General features: G+C 35.1%; 1 protein-coding gene across 2 annotated transcripts in view; it reads right to left on the bottom strand.

The window, feature by feature from the left end:
• Window positions 1-21,301, bottom strand: part of IREB2 (iron responsive element binding protein 2) — a 56,476-nt gene that overhangs the window by 3,670 nt on the left and 31,505 nt on the right. For both annotated transcript variants that reach the window (XM_061180020.1, XM_061180021.1), the window contains 15 exons: window positions 21,097-21,280; window positions 20,124-20,263; window positions 17,477-17,648; window positions 15,444-15,544; window positions 13,280-13,396; window positions 11,567-11,726; window positions 10,638-10,773; window positions 9,371-9,455; window positions 8,837-8,993; window positions 8,400-8,524; window positions 6,649-6,753; window positions 6,409-6,551; window positions 3,275-3,422; window positions 3,067-3,189; window positions 101-286 (listed from right to left, as the gene is read on the bottom strand). In XM_061180020.1, coding sequence (XP_061036003.1) covers window positions 101-286; window positions 3,067-3,189; window positions 3,275-3,422; window positions 6,409-6,551; window positions 6,649-6,753; window positions 8,400-8,524; window positions 8,837-8,993; window positions 9,371-9,455; window positions 10,638-10,773; window positions 11,567-11,726; window positions 13,280-13,396; window positions 15,444-15,544; window positions 17,477-17,648; window positions 20,124-20,263; window positions 21,097-21,280 — 2,082 coding nt within the window. The remainder of the gene's footprint in view (window positions 1-100; window positions 287-3,066; window positions 3,190-3,274; window positions 3,423-6,408; window positions 6,552-6,648; window positions 6,754-8,399; window positions 8,525-8,836; window positions 8,994-9,370; window positions 9,456-10,637; window positions 10,774-11,566; window positions 11,727-13,279; window positions 13,397-15,443; window positions 15,545-17,476; window positions 17,649-20,123; window positions 20,264-21,096; window positions 21,281-21,301) is intronic.

Raw genomic sequence — 21,301 nt, 5'->3', positions numbered from 1 at the left:
ACATTAGTATGCAATTTACAGTAATTGTTTTTTACTCAATTTACAACCATCTATTTAAATATATAGTACACAATCATATATTTGAGAATTTTAGATATACCTTTATATTTAATGTAACTCCAGGAGACAGTTCTTCAGGAAATGTTAAAGAAAATGTTTCTCTGCCAGAGAGGCCCAAAGAATCTGCATTTTCTCCTGGAAGGAACTGAAGTGGAGCTATGCCAATTCCAATCAAATGATCTTTGTGAATTTTTTCATAACTTTCAGCCAAAACAGCTTTCACACCCTGTAACAAACATGCATTTTATTTCCTCCATTCATCTCTGAAAGTTGCTTTACTGAGCATTTTAAAGGGAAAAAAATTCTACTTTTGGCTTTTCTGTAAAAACTTTAAACCCAATACCCCATACTAAAGGTCAGTGTTACATCAAAGTATTTAAAGAAATCTTTTAAAGGTTATTTTTCTCTAAGTAGCTCCTTAACTCCTTCTAACTGCCCCTCGGCCACTCCAGGGTTAAGTACTGCCAGTGCCTACCATATAGTAAGCGCTCTCTATAGCTGGGGGCGGCTGCTTTAAACTCAAAAAGGGCTCAGGAGGATTTCTGTTTAATTATGGTAGATCTAACGTATGTGTTCATCAACACTCCCTTTTAAATTGCCACTAAAATAAAAGAATAAAGAAGTGTAAACCCATAGCAACAAAGGGAACAGGATGTGCAAATTCTATAAATATTCAGAAAACAGAGACAGGTAACTGACTTAGCAGACAATGTTGAAACTACAAACTGATAAACTGAAACTAGGGTGATACCAGTAAGATTTGAGTCAATTTGCAACAAAGAACCTAGAAAAGGCTTGAGACTCAGAGGCATGAGGTTCTCAGAACACTGGGATACTAGTTAGAAGTCTATAAAAAGCAGTAAGATCTCCAGCTCAGTTCCCACTCAAGAGGGGAGGCTATTCTCCGGACAAAATCAGCTAAAGACCCATGTTTCTCTACTTTTTTTCATTATTATCTTCCTAAGGAGTTTAGACATTTCCCTTCTAATCACACCTTCCTCCTCATTGCCCCCCCACCAAAATTTAATGTCACAAATATACTGTGTATCTGTTTATGTATGTATATGTATATCTATACTTCATACATAAAAAGAGTAAGATTTTGTTCCACCCCTTGGGAGTGCCAGCACCCTGCAGAGGATGGATGCTCTAGACTGAGGAGGAACACTAGGCTCACGGGAAGGCTGGGTGAGAATACTATCAGAAATGGGGGGAGTAAGTCTGTTTCTTCAATGGGTCTCCTTCCATGAAGAAACTGAATGGCCCAAAGAAAATATTTACAGATACTAACATATAGGGCTATCTCAATGAAAAAGGTAGTTTATCATTAGTAAGGCCCACTAACAAAACGCAGCTCACAACTACAGCTTGTAATCAGTTTTTTAATGTCCAACTGAATGGACAGCCAAGGATCAACAGCTATATGAGGAAAGCCCGCAACAACAAAAAAGCTAAAAAAACTTCAGGAAAAAAAAGGGAACCTATACCTATAATTAATATTCATGATATAGACATACCTTGTTTTTATTGAGCTTTGCAGATACTATGTTTTTTAACAAATTGAAGTTTTTTGGCAACTCTGTGTCAAGGAAGTCTACAGGCTCCATTTTTCCAACAGCATTTGCTCACTTCATGTGTGTGTCACATTTTAGTAATTCTTGTAATATTTCAAATGTTTTCATTATTATTTTATTTGTTATGGTGATTTGTGACAAGTGATCTTTGATGTTACTATACGACTTGCTGAAGGCTCAAATGATGGTTAGCATTTTTCAGCAATAAAGTATTTTTTAATTAAAGTATGTACAATTTTTAAAAATAATTAATTAATTAATTTATTTATTTTTGGCTGTGTTGGGTCTTAGTTGCTGTGCGAGGGCTTTCTCTAGTTGCAGCAAGTGGGGGCCACTCTTCATCGCGGTGCGCGGGCTTCTCACTATCGTGGCCTCTCTTGTTGCGGAGCACAGGCTCCAGATGCGCGGGCTCAGTAATTGTGGCTCATGGGCCTAGTTGCTCCGCGGCACGTGGGATCTTCCCAGACCAGGGCTCGAACCCGTGTCCCCTGCATTGGCAGGCAGACTCTCAACCACTGCGCCACCAGGGAAGCCCTGTACAATTTTTTTTTAGATATGCTGTTGCACACTTAATAGACTACAGTACAGTGTAAACGTAACTTTTTATATGCACTGGGAAACCAAAAAACTTGTGCAGCTCGCTTTATTGTGATAATCACTTTCTTGCAGTGGTGAAGAACTGAGACTGGAGTATCTCTGAAGTATGTTGGTACTTAAAATTATTATCTTACAAAGACGGAAGAATTAGACTTATTCCCACAACTTCTTAGAGTATTTACATTTTAAGGGGGAGGGGAATTAAAGATTCAAAACAAATGACGTTTGTATGATTATGATAGCTATGAGGGCTGTATTTTGACCAGCCTCTTCAACAACTACAATTGTAAAGAGAAGCACAGTATGAGTATGAAATGGCAGAGAGCACACGTCACAGGACTATTCTCTCCAACAGATCCCCTATTCACTCTTCAACAAGGAAACAGTCTCAACAGAAATGTCTTCCTAGCAGACAGCCAGGGACCAATATCACCTATTTGGAAAAAGATAAAAGTAAAACGTGGCCCACTATCTCTGAGTCATTAACCTTTGATGGAGCAAATCAGAGAAAATTAAATGAAAAGGGGGCAAGTAAAACTACCAATGGGTATAAATAATTATTATTATAAAGCAATAATTTAAGACAGAATATCCTTTCCCTCTACCACATTTATTTTCACAAATAAGACTGATGTAGGTTTAATTAAATTCAGAGTATTAAAATGCAACTAGATTAGTACAACGTAAATATAAGGTCACTTAAAAACACCCACAGATGAGATCCAAGTAGGCATAAAAAGTCTAAATGAACAAAATGAACTTTCACAGGATGTTACTGACAAAAGGGAATATTTAAAAATCTTTGAAGTTTAAGACAAAATTTAAGAATCAATACCAGCAAGTATGGTCCTTTGGCAGCCCAATCTCTTGAATTTCCTGAACCATATTTCTTCCCTGCTAAAATAATCAGTGGGATACCTTCCTTCTGGTACAGCTCTGCAGCCTCAAATACATCTAGCTGTAGATTAAAACAAACATAAGAAATTTTAATACAAATTTTGATCTAGTTAGCAACTGCCTAAATACTCTGTATACATCCTTACCGTCTGTCCTGATGGAAAATGAACTGTTTTGGGAGCTGGTTTTCCAATGAACTTATTAAAAAGTTTGATATTTGCAAAAGTGCCTCTTGTCATCACAGCATCATTACCTCTTCGGGCTCCATAAGAGTTGAATTCACGAGGGGTAAGGCTGCAACAAAGTTATGAAAGTTAGTTTTTATTTTAGATGGAAAATAATCACATTATTAAATTGTAAAACTTACTCATAAACACTTTTTTATTATGGAAAATTTCAAGCATGCACAAAAGTAGAGAAAACAGAACAGTGAATGCCCAGGAGCCTATCACTACTCTACAATAATCAATTCATGGAATCTTTGTTTCTTCTATAATCATCCTCCATTAGACTGTTTTGAAGAAAACTCAGATATCATATTTTAACTGTATACATTTCAGTATGTTTCTCTAAAAGATACGGACTTAAAAATACTACCTTGTTACAAACAAAACCCTCCGAACTTCTTAATACCAGATAGCCAGTCAATATTCAAATGTCCCTGGTTTTCCTACTACTTTTTTAGTTGTTGGTTTGCTCCAATCAGATCCAAATATGGTTTATAAATTCATCCAGTTGATCTCAAGTCTTTTTTTTTTAAATGTGTGTTTTTATTTATTTATTTATTTATTTATAAATATATGGCTGTGTTGGGTCTTCATTTCTGTGCGAGGGCTTTCTCTAGTTGTGGCAAGCGGGGGCCACTCTTCATCGCGGTGCGCGGGCCTCTCACTATTGCGGCCTCTCTTGTTGCGGAGCACAGGCTCCAGACACGCAGGCTCAGTAACTGTGGCTCACGGGCCCAGTTGCTCCGCGGCATGTGGGATCTTCCCAGACCAGGGCTCGAGCCCGTGTCCCCTGCATTGGCAGGCAGATTCTCAACCACTGCGCCACCAGGGAAGCCCCTCTCAAGTCTTTTTTAATCTATATGTTCCCTCTCCTTTTTTGTCTCCTCTTATACTTTATCTAAAGAAATTAGGTCATTTGTAGTGTAGTTTCCTATATGCAGACCGTGCTGACTGCATCTCCACAGTATCATTTCATATGTTGTTCTCCCTCCTGTATTTCTTGTTAACCAGATGTCAAATCTAGTGACTTGACAAGATTTGGGTTTTTAATTTTTGCAACAATCCTGCATAGGTCCTACTTCCATCAGGAGCACATGATACCCGGTTTTCTCTTTCTGGAATGCTACCAGTGATTGATCATCATTGTCTAGACAGCATTAGGGACTGCAAAATGATACTCTATTTCTCTTATTCCTTCTTCATTTTTTAGCTGGAAAACTTCTATGAAGACAAACTTTCCTTCATCAATGATTTGGTTATAATGAAATACATTCCATACAGGAAAGACTTTATTGTTAAATAATGAGATGGTTTCCCATCATCTTCCAAAGGTAACTTGGAGTTTTTAGTTTTTCTCTTTTAGCATTATTATGAACTCATGGATTTAAACATATTCATTATGTTTCAACCCATTCCAGTTATTATTCTTTATTGATGCTCAACATGTCCCATCTTTGAGCAGCGACAGATTCAAGTTGGCTCCTGAGACCTTTTGACAGAAAGCCTGGTAGTTAATTGTAGTTTGGTAGGAATTAAAACACTCTTTGGTAGTCTCTATAGCTCTTTTGCTTTTGGTATAAGACATCTAGAATCATCTTCTATATTTTCCAGGGCCAAACCTGGAATCAACCATTTCTCTAAGACGAATTGGTTGCTTGTCCTAAGAATTGGTATTTAGACACCATTATCTGTGTGCTATGGGTATTCATTGCTACAGGATTGGTTACTATATAAATGACCTTTTAGGGACAAGAGAAAACTGAGCATAAGCATCTCAACAATCAACAACCAACTTCCATCAGTCTCTAATTTGGTCTTTTATGTAAAGACAACAAATATTCTTCTAATTTAAACATCCTATCTCAGGATGTACATTTAAACATTGTACTTCAGGATGCAGATGGTGAGGGGTTTGAGTGTCTTTAAAAATAAAATTTTTAACTGACGAAAACTACGGTATTAACTGTGCTAAGAAATCCACATCAGCAATTACAATAAATATAAAAATTGTGTATTTGAGAGAAGTGGTGGCTTTTTCTTTGGGGGGGGGTTGGAATCTTTGTCACAATTACGACCAAGATGGAAATCACCTTTTAAAAAATATTTGGGAGAAATAAAACTTATTTTATTTCTCACCACTATGAACAAAAGCCGTGTGTAAAACAAACTGATTTATCTTCATCAAATTACACCAAATGGAGTTGCTATTAGCAATTTCTACCAAAAAGTGTTTTAACTCCCACCAAACTACAATTAACTAGAAAATAAATTCAAACACAGATTTCACAATAGCACTAATGAGATTATAGTAAGAGCTATGCAGTATTACATGTCAAACCAAGCTATGTAGCACTGATTTTTATAAGATATTTCAATGAAAAGTCTTATCATTTGCATAGCTCAAGCATCAAAACGCTAATCAGGCAGCAACACCACAAATTCTACCTTTAGCAAAATTTTGTCTCTGGTGTCAAAACAGTTCTTTGATAACAGAGCAACTCTACGTTATTAATCACACAGAAATGAAACAAAATCTTTCTAGTTTTGGATTTATATATCTTATGTAAATGATCTCCTTTACATTCACATTTACTATTCTGGTGAAATTTTACACTCAAGAAGCAGAAATTCATTGTCTTTTGATTTGATACAGATCAAGCCTAGCCTCACGCATGTACATTTTATAGCCCAAAATACACACATTTAAATTGTGCAGTCCAACACTGGAAGATGGTTAGAACCATCAGGCTTTATTTGGTAGGTCAAACCAATCTGACTTTTCAACAAAGTAGCACTGAAAAAGAAGACTCCTGTTTCCAATTAGTTGTTTATTTAATGGACAAGGGCTCAATTTAAAATAGCAATTTCAATTTCTAAAGTTACAAGCAAAAGCAGGTACAACAGGTATCCCAGTTATTGCTTAGGTCAAATACATAGACAATCAGACACCCATGATAGCATGTAATTTACTGGATAAAGGAACATGACCAGTAAAAGCCTCTTAATTAATGAGAAAGATAAAACAAAAACAGCCTATAACCATGTACACATACCCTCTGTTTGTCAAATACTTAGCAGCAGGACTACTCCTAGCAATGCTTCCAGCAGGTGATATGTGATCTGTCGTGACAGAGTCTCCCAGATATAGTAAGACATGGGCATTTTCAATAGGCTGGAGTGCAACTGGCTCTTTGGTCTAAAAGGTAAAAAATGTTGAAAGCATTTAACTCTTCATGAGGTTTTTTTAAACTTCAAACAATTTTTTAAATATCAAATAGTAAAAAAGTACTTACAAGCTTATCAAAAAATGAAGGACATCTGATATAAGTAGACTTTAAATCCCATGGAAACAAAACTGAATCTGGTACTTCTAAAGAATTCCACCGTTTATTTCCCATCTGTGAATATGGTTTTGGTTGATAAACCAAAAGAAAGATAAAATGCAGTCAGAAAAAGAGGTTTATGAAAATGAGGAAATTAACATAGTACTTAGCTTAGAATTAAAAAAAGAAAATAGGCCTCATCCATTTGGAAAGAAAGCTAAGATACTGCATTCTATAAAATTATGACATTTTTGGACTGAACTGATAAAATTTGCTCATCGAATTCCAGCACACCAGATTTTCAGGAATGCCCTAAGAGTTAAGTTTCAATACAAACTGAATGTGAAAGACTTTACAGAGCCCCAAAAAAGCTAAAGAAGTTAGAAAGATCTAAACATGTTGCTTAACTTAAACAAAACATTAAGTGTGTTTTGGGGTATACTTTTAATATTTAAGAATATTATCATGCAGAAAACCTTTTTTTTTCCCAACATATTTGTCCTACATCACTGTATTATTAGTCCTGCCTTCAAACTATATTCAAAATCTCACCATTACTCACCACCTCCACTGCTACCCCACATGTTCCATGCTATTACCATTTTTTACTTTGGACTACTACATACAATAGGTCCTCCTGACTCTATCCTTCTTATTACCCAACCCTCTTGCCCCAATATAGTTTCCATTCAAAGACAGTGCAATCTTTTTGATTATGACACTCCTGTTCCACACCTTCCAATGGCTCCCCATCTCACTTCAGAGTACAAGATTAAATTTTAATAATGGCCTAAAATTCCCTATGTAATCTGGACATCATTTCCTACCACCATCCTTCTTACTTCCTATGTTCTAGTCACACTGCCTTCATTATGGTTCCCTCCTTAAGGCCTTTACACTGGTCCCTCTACCTGGTAAGCCCTGTTCTTTGTTCAGATATATGACTAACTTGTTCACCTCCTTCAAAACTTTGCTCAAATACCATGTTTTCAACTATCCTATATAAAACTGCAATCTACTCCCCAAATTTTACACAATTGGTTCTCTTTACCCTGTTCTGTAATTTTCTACAGCACTCATTACTTTTTAACATATTGTATAATTTACCTAATTATTCTGTCTACAGTTTACTATCTGCCTCTCCCCTTGAGAACTTTGTGTTTTCTTCACTGATACATTCCAAACAGCTGGAAGAGTGCCTGGCACATACTAGGGGCTCAATAAATATTTAAGTGAATAACTATCATTTTTGCTCTCATATTTATATTCTAAGTTCTTTTTAAAAAGTGTGAATGTATGTATTAGCTTCTAGATACACAAAACATCTCCGGAACGATGCTTAAGAAACTGACATAACTGGTTGCCTTTGAGGAGATAAAGTAGATGGCTAAGGAATGGGTGGGAGGGAGATTTCAATGTCTGCTCTTATTTCTTTTGAATTTTGAACCATTTGAATGGGAACAACAAACAAGGGCAGTTTCTATGAAGTGTGTCCATGTTCAGGATGCCAAATACAAATGTTTGCTATACATTTCTAATGAGTAAATAAATAAATTCTGATACTCTTAGATACTAGAGATTCCAGATACAAAATGTCACTCATTAAAAACTGTGTATTCAAAATAGTGTAATTTTAATTTTGATTCTATTCAGAAAGATACGTGAAATAAAGAAACACTGCCACTTTATTAAACCTTTTAAGAAACAAATGAGAGTCTTACCTCTGTCTTCTCTTTTAACGCTTTAAACATGGATAACACAACATGTTCTTCCTCTATCTGATGAACTTCTTCTCGACTAGGCCAAATATCATGTAGGTAAATATTCCTGCCAGTAGGGTCAGTACCTGGTTAAAAATTTTTCATATGAAATTTAGTATAAAAAGTAACTCCCTCAAAATGTTCACATCTTTTCAAAGACACATCATAGAAACCAAGTATATTATTCAACAAGAGTACTTCAGGTGTAAGCAGCTGAAAGAACTAATTACTTGCACATTATATATTCTTCATATGAGTCAAAAATTAATAATGCGTCGTGATAAGATTTTCTGAAATAATTCAAAAAATGAACAGTCTAGGAAACATTTCAAAAGTACAACTTTTGGGGAAAAAAGTGTGCGCCAGGTGTATATGTATACATATAAAGGAAAAGATACCTAAAGGCTCTGTCTGGAAATCTATATTCACTGTGCCTGCTATGGCATAAGCTACCACTAAGGGTGGAGAGGCAAGATAATTGGCACGAACACAATCACAAAGACGACCTTCAAAATTTTTATTTCCAGATAAAACTCCACAAGTAACCAAATCACCCTGAAAAAAAAAAACAAAAAAACAAAAAACACAAATGAATATATTCAATTCAAGAGATGATACAAATCTGGATAATCACATATAAGAAATCTCAAATATTACACTTCTGAGGGCATGATAACCAAAAGCATTATTTCCAATTATTAGGTACAGAACTATCAATACTGTAAATAAACTAAAATAATTCCTTACACTATTAAGGAATTAGTTCAAGGTTCTAAAAATGACTTCAAAGAATCATTTTATGATTGATAGGTTACTCTTCCCAAGAGATGCAAGGACTATAGAAATATAAATACATTAATATATATTTTTGATAATAGTGAAATACAGTTAAGAAAAACCATTTGGATGTCTTACTGATCCACACAGTTTACCTGTTTTACTGCATTTAAAACTGCTTCTGATAAGGGTGCTGTATTTCCCACACATGTTGAACATCCATAGCCAACTATTTCAAATCTGCATTTCAAAAAATAAATGTGATTGGACAGAAAATCACAACATTTGTAAAGAAAGGACAAGTCTTATCTTTCATTTCCATCACTGTAGTAAGATTGCTGAAGAGAATATTCACAACACACGAACCTTCATCAACATGTTCATTTCACAGCTTTTGAGCAATCAAGTCTGACCCTCAGGCACACTATCTGTACTGAATGCAAACCTCTGAAGAGTCCCGATACTTAGGACACTCCCTAGTTAAATTTGGTTAACTAAATCTGACACAAAACTTATCACACTACGCAAGAAAATTCTTCAGATACTACTCGCTAGGAATATATAACATGACCATTCAAAAAATCGATATTATACTTTCCTCCAAAGGGGTTTAAACTGTCAAATATCAAGAGGACCTGGCTGCAACAATCCGACCAAAGGCCCCCAAAGAGGCACTGTAATTGGGTACTCTGATAGGAGTAATCTTTTAATTCTCAACCAACTAAACCCAAGAAAATCTCCTGACAAAAACTCCAAGATGATATAACTTAAAAATTACAGGTATAATCCTCAAAATTACTTTCAGCTGCTCTTCTAAACAAAGGAAAAAAACCTAAGACTTGGCAGTTTTGCAAAAGAATCAATTTACATAAGACACTATGTTCCAAAATACACAGTGAAAACACAGCTAGCATCAATTATTTGTTTGAGTACATAAGAAATATAAGTTATTTTCTCCAAAGTTCAGGGACAACTTAACCTATGCTTAATGGATACAATAATCTCACAAAACCTCAATTAAGACAATTTACTCAGTTAATAATGCAACCTATAAGATCTCACTCTGTTCTGAAAACTGATGATCTACATGACTCATGCAAATTATGCAGTACTTGGTACCATCCCTTACCTGTCTATCACTGTTACTTGGTTTTACTTGTTTGTCTTGTGTTTCCATCTTTAAATTAGAGATCACATCTCCTACTTCTTTGTAGCCAACACAATGCCTTGCTGCTCACTGAATATGCCTAGTAAATGTCTGCTGAGTGATACGGCCTCAAAGATTTTGTGGTAATGGCAAGGCAACAAGTAGAACTAAAGTGTTTTTTTCTATCTTCTTTTTGTATATGAAAGGTCCTAACAAGTAGTTTCAATCACTGCTGAATACCAATGTCAATATAAAGAGTGGTAACCATCACTTACCCGAGCTTACTAAGATATGGTAATACTCCACTTGAACTGAGGTAATGTGTAACCATCCCACTGCCTGGAGATAAACTTGTTCTTATATAAGGTTTAACATGCAGACCAGCTTCAACAGCTTTTTTAGCCAAAAGACCTGCAATAGCAAATAAACAATAATTTATTATGGCAATGTTTCTCTCCCTCTTTCCCTCATATTAAAGTAGGAAATAAGAAAGGGTTTATGGTTTATTTTACAGGTCACCTCCAAAACAGGTTAGGGTAAAAGTCTAAAATTCACACATTTACTGTCATTATTTTGTTCACATTATTCTACTGATTTGTTTCATTTAAAACAAATAAAAAATTGTGGTAGATATACTAGCTTTTACGTTATAAATTATTAAGATACAATCTGATATCATGGCATCATGCACACAAATGGAAAAGGATATATAACAACATCATGTACACATATAATACATATCATTAAATGAACCATTTTAAATGCTATAATCGTAATGAACTAATAGCAATTTAACATTTATTATACTTGATTTTATACAATTAATGAATTGTTCCACATACATACAATTGATTTCATTTATATTCCTTGTCAATAACCTTTTACTTCCTTTGTGTCTCAACTGAATCTAGTACACTGCTATGGTAAACGTCTAGTAGATCAAGAGATCTGCTAATTAACTATACTTCTAAATAGACAGAAATAACAGATACAACCTAAAACTCATAGATACATGTTATAATTTTAAAAATTCACCTTCTTTGTAATAAAACAAAATTAATAACATAAATCAAACTTAGGCTCCTTAAAACCTAATTAAAAACTCAGGTTCTCAATATCAAACACAGGCATCAATACTCATGCATAATCTAAGAAACAGAATGTGAACATAACAGAAAATGTATGGCTATAAACCACAACCTACCTGCAGCGAGCATGACAGATGGATTGCAATTATTGGTACAACTGATAACGGCAGCAATGACCACAGATCCATGAGACAGCTTATATTCACTTCCTTCATAATGAATAGAGACGATATCATTTTGCTTTTCAGCTGCAATTTGGAAGCCTTTAAATCCAACCTATACAAATTTGCACATAAATATAAACTAAATATTCTGGATATGTATAGAAAAAAAGAATGGTAGAAAATATGGCAGATCCTTGACATTTGATAAGTTCTGACTATTTGTGAGTGATGCTGAAGGTCCATGACATTCAGTAGTTATAATTCAGCTGAAGCATGAATTTGAATAATCATGACAGAAGTCTGGTGGTGTTCCTAAGCTTTTACCTACTGAGTCCAGCCAACTACTCAGGATCCAGATCTTATTTGGCTTTGCTGTTCTTTATTCATTCCTACTTAACAGTAATTCTCAAGAGATGGTACAAACTTTTTCTGTTAAAAATGGCCTTGAAGATTTGCTTCAAAATGATCCTGTGTGGAGTTAGAGTCTGTCATACAGAGTGAAGTAAGTCAGAAAGAGAAAAACAAATACAGTATGCTAACACATATAATATGGAATCTAAGGGAAAAAAAAAGGTCATGAAGAACCTAGTGGCAAGATGGGAATAAAGACACAGACCTACTAGAGAATGGACTTGAGGATATGGGGAGGGGGAGGGGTGAGATGTGACAGGGTGAGAGAGTGTCATGGACATATATACACTACCAAATGTAAAATAGATAGCTAGTGGGAAGCAGCCGCATAGCACAGGGAGATCAGCTCGGTGCTTTGTGACCACCTAGAGGGGTGGGATAGGGAGGGTGGGAGGGAGGGAGATGCAAGAGGGAAGAGATATGGGAACATATGTATATGTATAACTGATTCACTTTGTTATAAAGCAGAAGCTAACACACCATTGTAAAGCAATTATACTTCAATAAAGATGTTTAAAAAAAAAAAAAAATGATCCTGTGTGTCTGTATGTATGTAGAACAGATGAAGCAAGATGGGTTATGAGTTGGTAATTGTTGAAGTGAGGGACACAGGAATTCATTACACTATTTTATTCCTGTACAAGTTTGACATTTTCCTCAAAAAAAAAGAAAAAAGAAATTATAAAAAGAAAGGCTCTGAAAAGAAAGCCAGCTACTAGTTCTCAGAATAGAAAAAGTGACAAGATTGAAGCCATGATTCTCAAGACGGGAAGTACAAACCCTGAAAGTCAAAGAGGTCACTTGGTATTTAGTTAATTTACCAGACTTTAAGAGAGTAATCACAACAGTGTAGTGGTTTTGTCCTAGTCTGGGAAATCACAGAAGTCCAGAGAAGTGCTGCCCAACAGAATTTTCTGTGATGATGTAAATATTCAATAGTTATGCTGTCCAATACAAGAGCCATAGCCACATGTACCTATTCAACTTGAAATGAGGCTATCATGACTAAGAAACTCAATTTTTAACTTTAAATTTTTATTTAAATATACCCAATCAACCTCTGGTCCTCACAGTGGATCTGGGAACAAGCTCATAAAATGTCTGACTTGCACTTTGGACAGAGGCAAAGGAGGGGGCTGCTGGTGTGTGCCAATAACATATAAAAATACAGCAGTTGACTGAGTTCATGGGTCATCCTGCTAGTTCTTCACTACTTACTTAGCACAAAGTGTATTGACAAATAAGGTAATCTACCTTTTCATTTAAGCAAGCCTGGAAATCACTTTTCATATCTGTCAAAGCAACTCTATCCTGAGGTCTTTTTGGACCACTGACAGATGGAACTATTGAATTCAGATTAATCTGGATCACCTAGGAAATGAGAGAAAAGAGGGAGAAAAGTAATTAGAATTCGTAAGTACAGATTCCAACTTGAGTACTACTTTCTGATGCAGAATGAATATACTCACATTTGTTTTAATGCAATTTGTTTTAATGGTGATATACACTCCCAAGAAATATTTTAAAACAACTCCATTTAATTTATGAAACATAATATATAAAAATTTGCTAAAAGACTAGCAGACCAGTATGTAAACTAGCACAACAACCATACAGTCTGTATAAAATTTTTTTCCCCCCAAATGGTTTTTTCCCACAGAGATAACACTGTCTTCACACATGCCTGATGATAAAGTAGATGCCTGTGCCAGCTAAGTTTATTGGTTCTGAGCTCCAAAGTCATCCTTCTTTGCCTGCTCTGTGATAACAGAGGTGGGCTTAGTAAACACTTCTCCTTTCTCAGCTTGTACGATGTTAAGTCTGGTCAATAGAGGGTGCTTGGGGGACGCAGCAGAAAAGGGTTTTTCTACTCCTGGTTCTAGTTTAGCTAGCCAGGCCCCTGCAGACCATGCTTTTATCCCTTGGTTTAAAAAAAAAAACATATTTTATAAAAATTCCACCTCCCAGCTAGGTTTCTATTAATTTCTTCTGGTATTTCTACCATTTCCCTATGTACATTTTGTTTGTGTATAATCAATTCAAACAAGTTTTTCTTCACTATGGCTTTCATCATTATTTAACAGCCCTGTTATTCTGGTTGAGCACAACTGAAACACCTGCTTTTCTTACACTTTTATTTCACGGATCCAGGTGATCCTAGTCTGTGTCTAAGTATGTATGAGTTTCTCTTGAAATCAACATCCTGATGAATTTTAGTTTTATTTCTTATCATCTATCTGGTCAGGTTTTTAATAGGCACATTTATTCCATTTCATTATACCACCAAAATGTTTCCATTTAATTGTTCTTATTCTTTCCCTTTTTAAAAAAATGTGGACAGAGCACTAGATCTGATAAATGGAACTGAAAGGGACCAGAAAATAATCAGAGAAGTTAAAAGATTTGCCCAGAACGTCACACAAATTCAATTCCTATGGGTTCTATATGGCACTCAATATACTATATGTATTCACTTATTCACCTAACATGTTACTGAACATCCACTATGTGCCACGCACTCTTCTAGGAGCTGGGGATAGAGTGCCAAACAAAGCAGGTGAAGTTCCTGTCCTCATGGAGCCTACTTGTATTCATTCTAGTGAGGGAAAGACAGGCAAATAATTATACAAATTGATAGGTATCAGGCAGGGATACAAGCTATGAAGAAAAATAAAGCTGGGTGAGAAAATGGATTTCCCAAGAAAAAAGAGCTTAACAGTTAACCAGACCAATGATAACATCAAGTTGATTTAGATCCCTGACACACTTCTAGAAAGTGAATTTTATTACAACTTTCCTGGAAGTGAATTCTACCTACTTCAATATAAATTTCCAAAAGATAAGAAATATTTGCTTAGACTGTAAAAATATCTTTAACATTTAAGATCAAATAACTGTATATCCCCTTCGTAACGGTGGATTTTTTACAAAGTATAGACATTAACCAGGTGCAGACATCATCAAAATTGATATTTGGGGAGTAGATTATAGTATTCTTATCCTAAAACAGAAAAAAATTAGACTGATAAATTGAGTCAATTTTATATTTTAAGTACTAAAAATCGAGACTTGATAAAATGTCACAAAATTTACTGTAATATAAATCTATGTAAAATTAATGAATAAAATCAGAGTTGGGTCACAAATAACATTAACTTGCTAAATAATAACAGCATCATTTATTGAGGACTTACTATGTGCTTGAAACTGTCATAATGAATTTGTACTTAACCTCTTAAGAATCCTATGAGGTAGATATTATCTTCATATTTCAGAGATGAGGAAACTGAGGCAAAAAGGTTAAAAAAGTACCCAGGTTGTATAGCTGGTAAGTCTTAGAGCTGGGATTCAAATCCAGGTGGTCAGGCTCCAGAATTTACAGTCTTAACTACTATTAGGAGGGTTATTGTGTATATACCTGGGAATACTCAGGTTCTCCTGAATTATCCTGGTCATTTCGAAACAATTTCACAGCTTTAAGGTATGTTTCCATTGACTTGAGTTTGGCTTTGTCAAAACCTAAAAAGATGATTAACAACAATAAAAATCCTTTCAGAAATTTTTAAATCTTTGGGGGTAACGATGCCGAATTTCAGTGATGAGCAAGAAACAAATATTACTTATTACTAAGCACTCAGAAAAGATTTCTTTACAAATTGATATTATTCCCAATAGTAAAAATTTTACCCTTCATGAAAACTCTTTATAAAATACATACCAGAACCCCCCCTTTTAAAAGTTACTCAATCACAGACAAGATCAGAAATACTGAGCCAGTTATATAAAACTCACAAAAATATTGTTTGCAAGAGAAAAACCAGTAACAAAATTTAACATAATAAATTACTAGCCACCATGAAAGAGGAAATTCATTACTTTCCCTAAACAATAAGCAACATTAATATAATAGTCAAAATGAAAGAATAAAGTAAATGAAAGTTAAGAATAGTTTTACAGAGAAGGACAGAGATTTAACAAGATCTTCCAGAAATTAAAAGAACTTAGATGTTAACAATAAAGTTTCCAATTAAACATTTTGGTAGTTATCTGTAAGCTTGATGAGAAGTAAGTAACTGTGGCAGATTATATTTGCCAATGATTGCCACAACAATATCTATCCCAAGTTATATGTTCTCTTACAATGTGACACTGACATTCATCTATCAAGAGGTAGAATATTCGTTCATTCCCCTTAAACCTGAGCAATGTAATTTCTAGCCAGCTAGCTGGCTAACTGGCATGTACCTTCTCTCTCCCCAACCCCCCACACCCCTGCTCTCTCACGTTACTAACCCTTGAAAAGCCACCATGTGAGAAAGCCCAGATTATATATTCAGAAACCACAAATAGGTGTTCTGGCTGACAGTCCCAGCTGAGTTCCCAGCTGACGGCCAGCATTCACTGCCAGACATTCAAGTGAAAAAACGTTCAGGATTCCTGGCCCTAGCTTTTAAGTCTTGCAGTTGAGGCTCCAGACATCATGAAGCAGAGACAATCTGTACCTGTCTGAATTACTGACCCACTGAAACTATGCAGCAATAAATGATTATTGCTGTTTTAAGCCACTAAGTTTAAGGACAATTTATTACACAGTGACAGATCATTATGACATTAACTCATACCAATATGTAAGGAATAAGGCATTTCTCTCTTGAACATTCTACCACCCAAAATCCAGTTTAGAGAAAACTCTGTATTCTATGAGGACCATTCCTTCCAAGGTTCCAAAGGACCAGTCATCCATTTTGCCATCTGACTTATAATCTGCCCCCAAACTGAAGAATACTAGAATATATCTCCCCAATATACTTACGATGAGATTAGTAGTTCAGTAATGATCTCTTAAAAGAAGAAGTGGATCAAATAAAGAGACCCTGCTTTTTAAAGAATAGGGGCCTTATAAAACCAACACATTCTGGTTTTGCAAGTATTTTCTATATTAGTCAACAGAAGAGTGGTCAAAGTTCCTAGTTAATCAGGCTACAATAAGAATTTGGAAGCTGTAACCCTATGCTGCTTTTCACAAAATTATGTGCTTATTCTTTAGATAGAGCACTGGTTCCCAAACTCTGTCTCGTGGCTCCTCTCTTCCTGGATGTAGAAGAGAACAGCTGTGAATGTGCGCAAGCCTGACTTCCATTAAATTGCAACCTCTGATCACTAACAGGGTGGAGGTATCCATTATTAATTATTGGGAAAAAGTGAGGCAAAGATCAGCAGTTTGAATAACTCCTCTAAACTGCTGTAAATGGGTCGCAGTGGACTAGGGTTTGAGGACACAATACTCTTTAAACACATCTGATGCAGTTTATTTCAAAGCTGCTGTTTTAAAATAAGATAATTTCATGAACATTAAATAACATGTACAAGGTAGTAATTTATTATACAATATTTCAGATAGACACATTGGAAATGTAACACATTTATCCTAGTGATCTTATATCTTCTTACCTGTATGTTCTAAATGTTTTAATGTCACATTGTCAACAGGGAAAAAGCTGAGGATAGCACCATATTCTGGACACATGTTTGCTATTGTAGTTCGATCTACTATAGATAACTGTGAAACTCCACTTCCAAAAAACTCAACAAACTTTCCAGCCACTCCTACTTGCCTGAGGTGCTATATAAAGAGATACATAGAAACACACATAAAATTAGCATGGATTTTCTGAAAACTATAAAATCTAATTTTTAATCCATTACTACTGACAGTGAAAGAGGTCCTCTGTTATTTTTATGAAACATCAACTCATTCTGGTTTTCCAGGTATTTTAAGGTAAACAGTCATTAGAAGAGTGGTCAAATGTTACTATTAGGGTAGAAAAGGGCTTGAAAGTTCAAAATGGCTAAGATTCCCATTTTAATGTCTCTGAAATCAGCGTATACCTTAGACTCTATGGTGTGTCTATTAGCTGGCAGTCTTCTTTCTTTCTTAGCAGCACATAAAACAGCGGTGCTTCTAACCAATGATGGCATCTTAGATTTAGTGAAATACTAGTATACTGATGAAACTGTGTATTTAAATTCAAAAAATTATATACTGCTATAAAAATTCTTTGAATTCCAACTACTGATCCAAATATTTACAGCATCATTAATTATAGGTAAATTTTTTTTTAAAGATTTTTTGTTTTTGATGGGGACCATTTTTAAATTCTTTATTGAATTTGTTACAATATTACTTCTGTTTTATGTTTTTGGTTTTTTTGGCCACGATGCATGTGGGATCTTAGCTCCCTGACCAGGGATCGAACCCGCACCCCCTGCACTGGAGGGCGAAGTCTTAACCACTGGACCACCAGGGAAGTCCCCCTAGGTAAATTTCATTTTGATAGGATTTAACACGTGGCCTCAAACTTAATTCCTTCTAAAATCATTTTTCTTATTACTCATTTTTAAGTAACCAAAACAGCTACCCACCTTCTCTCAATTGTAAAATGGTGTCAGAATGGTATAGAGAGACTGCTCAGCACAGTGATGAAGTATGAAACAACATTCAACCTATGAATAATGTTAAGCTCTAACATTTTATAAGTGCTAAGGATCACTTAATCCAAACGTTTTATAGATGCAGAAACTCAACCCTAAAAGAAAGATGTTTCCTAATTTTCACTGTTTTATTTTTGAGGATAAGAGCAATATAGATTAGATACAGCAAGCCAAATGCTGCTTTCCCCAAATTAATGAGGTACCACAATATACATTTTGAAAAACAATATATGATTAATCCTACAAAGATCATGAATAAAACAGGACCTCAAATATGGGACAAAATAATCAAAAAGGTACACCTACATAATAGATTTAATTTTTGCATCAATAAGCCAAAATGTCAAAAGTATATGTAGAACATTGTTAAGAAAAAATATAGCTGGAGGAATCTAAAAAGCACCATTAATTTTCAGGATGTGTGAAGGAAAAGAATTGGTTTTTCTAAAATTATAATGGGATATTCCTTTTCCTTTAGGAATAATCCTTCAATTCTCTATTTAACTTTTTGATCTTTTGGTACCACACACTGAATCAATCACTTCTGCAAGACGTCAATTTTTTTTCTAATTAGGGAAGAGGGATCAATACTAAATGGTGAGAGGGAGGCAATACCATTTACTTTCCCTGCGGAGTATTCTGAAAGCCTTCAGACCAGTAATCTAACCAAAAATGCTGAGACGCTGGGATCCAAACTGGAATTATTTGTGGGACATTTCCCAGGTTCATTCATTTAACGAAATGGGACTTAATCATTACAATAAAGTTAGTGAAAACTAGAAATTTAGGATGGAGAGTTACAAATTATTGTCTTTAGGAAAACCTACAGTACATATATTAAACATATGCAGCCAATATTTTAAAAATTCAGAGAAAAAATTTCTATATAATACTTTTATCATTTCTTTTTATTTTTAATTGAAGTATAGTGGATTTACAATGTTGTGTTAGTTTCAGGTGTACAGCAGAGTGACATTTGTTTTTTAAATGTTAAAATAGCCAATAGAAAAATTTGACACTACCACATTTTTACAGCCTATAATTTTTAAAGTACTATCTAATACAGTAATAGTTTTCAGGGGACAAATGATTCAAATAAGTGTTAAAGGAGATGCAATTAGACATTTCCTAAATACGATTTTTTTTTTTTTTCAATTCACGAAGGCAACAAACATTCACTGAGGCAAAAAGGCATAATGGTTAAGAGCATGGACTTAAGAACCTGACTGCCTGGGTGGGAAACCTTGTTCTACACTGACCATTCAGCCCTATGACCCTCTGGTTAAGTCATTAAACCTTACTGTGTCTCAGTTTTCACAGAATTAAAATAAGGATGGTAATAGTAACAATCTCATAGGCTTGTAATGAGGAATAAATGAGTTAACATGTCAAGCGAACAACGACACAACAAACTGTTTTGTACTTACTAGTATAAAGGGTTAAATTTTGCTATTATTACTATGATGATAACTGTGATGACATAGCTAATAACATCAGCGTGCTGAGGATGAGGTGATGAACCCAAATCCCTGCTCTTATGGGGCTTACATACTTACAAAAAAAATCATGTCCAGTAAGTTATACAGCTAGCAAAATTTTAACTTACCTTTGTAATGCCAAGAACAACATCTATGGATGTAACAAAAGGATTCGATGAGCCAGTTAATTCACATCCAACCACCTCTGGTAAAGTAAGAGAAGCTGGCAGACCAAGCATAACTGCTTCTGTTTCAATACCTCCAACCCCTAATGTAATAAAGACAGGTATATGAGTATAGCGCATTTAAAGATAATTTATCTTTGTAACATCTAAATCTCTAGGTGTTTCACGAGCTTGTCTTACACAGTACCTTGCACAGAATTGCTATAATGCTATTACTGTAGATATGGAACTCAAGTCTTCTCAAAAGAATGGCTCCACTCACATGGTTGAAAAAAACTGATTTTTACCTTTATTTTAAATTCAGAAAACATTTAGTATCTATTATGCTAGGTACTATGCTATGCTCAAGATACAGTATGAATAGAACCCAGCCCCTGTCAACCTCAAGAAGCTCAGTCTAATGATAAAGACAAAAAGCCAACAATTATAGCACTCTGTAAAAGAGTACATGCACTCTGCCAGAGGGAATAGCTGATGCAAAGCCATGACGTGTAATAGCACAGCCCACTCAGGGAAATAAAAGATGTATTTGGGTAAATGGCTAAAGAGGCAACAGGTAGTGAAGGGCCCTATAAAAAACATGAAGAAATTTGCATTTACAAAGAATGCTAGGAGAAGCCACTGAAGGACTTTAAATAAGGGAGTAAGCACATCACCTTCATAGACATCATCATCATCACTAACCACTCCACAAATGGTAGTGCTGTGCTGGGCACGGTTCACATTTCTTTTCATAAATTCTCTCTTATACCACACTGTCCACAAACACTTGAATTAAGATTTACTTTTGTTGCTGCTGTTATAGGTGAAAAAACAGCCTCAAAGAGGCTATAAAGACCCTGCTATTTATGTTCTTTTATAAATTTCCTGACATCCTCTCCCCAAAAGAATTAAATATATTTAGTCATTTACTTACCCCACCCCAGAATCCCCAAACCATTCACCATGGTTATATGAGAATCTGTGCCAACGACACTGTCCGGAAAGAGGAGGTCCTTTTCTTCAAAAACCACTCTCGACAAATACTCTAAGTTTACTTGATGAGCCATTCCAGTTCCAGGAGGGATTACAGCCACATTCTTAAAAACTCTTGAACTCCACTATATTTTATTTAAATTTAA

The sequence above is a fragment of the Eubalaena glacialis genome, chromosome 2 (genome assembly GCF_028564815.1).
Source record: "Eubalaena glacialis isolate mEubGla1 chromosome 2, mEubGla1.1.hap2.+ XY, whole genome shotgun sequence".
NCBI lineage: Eukaryota > Metazoa > Chordata > Mammalia > Artiodactyla > Balaenidae > Eubalaena > Eubalaena glacialis.
Note: the sequence above shows the minus strand (reverse complement) of the source record. Positions and strands in the feature narration are given on the sequence as shown.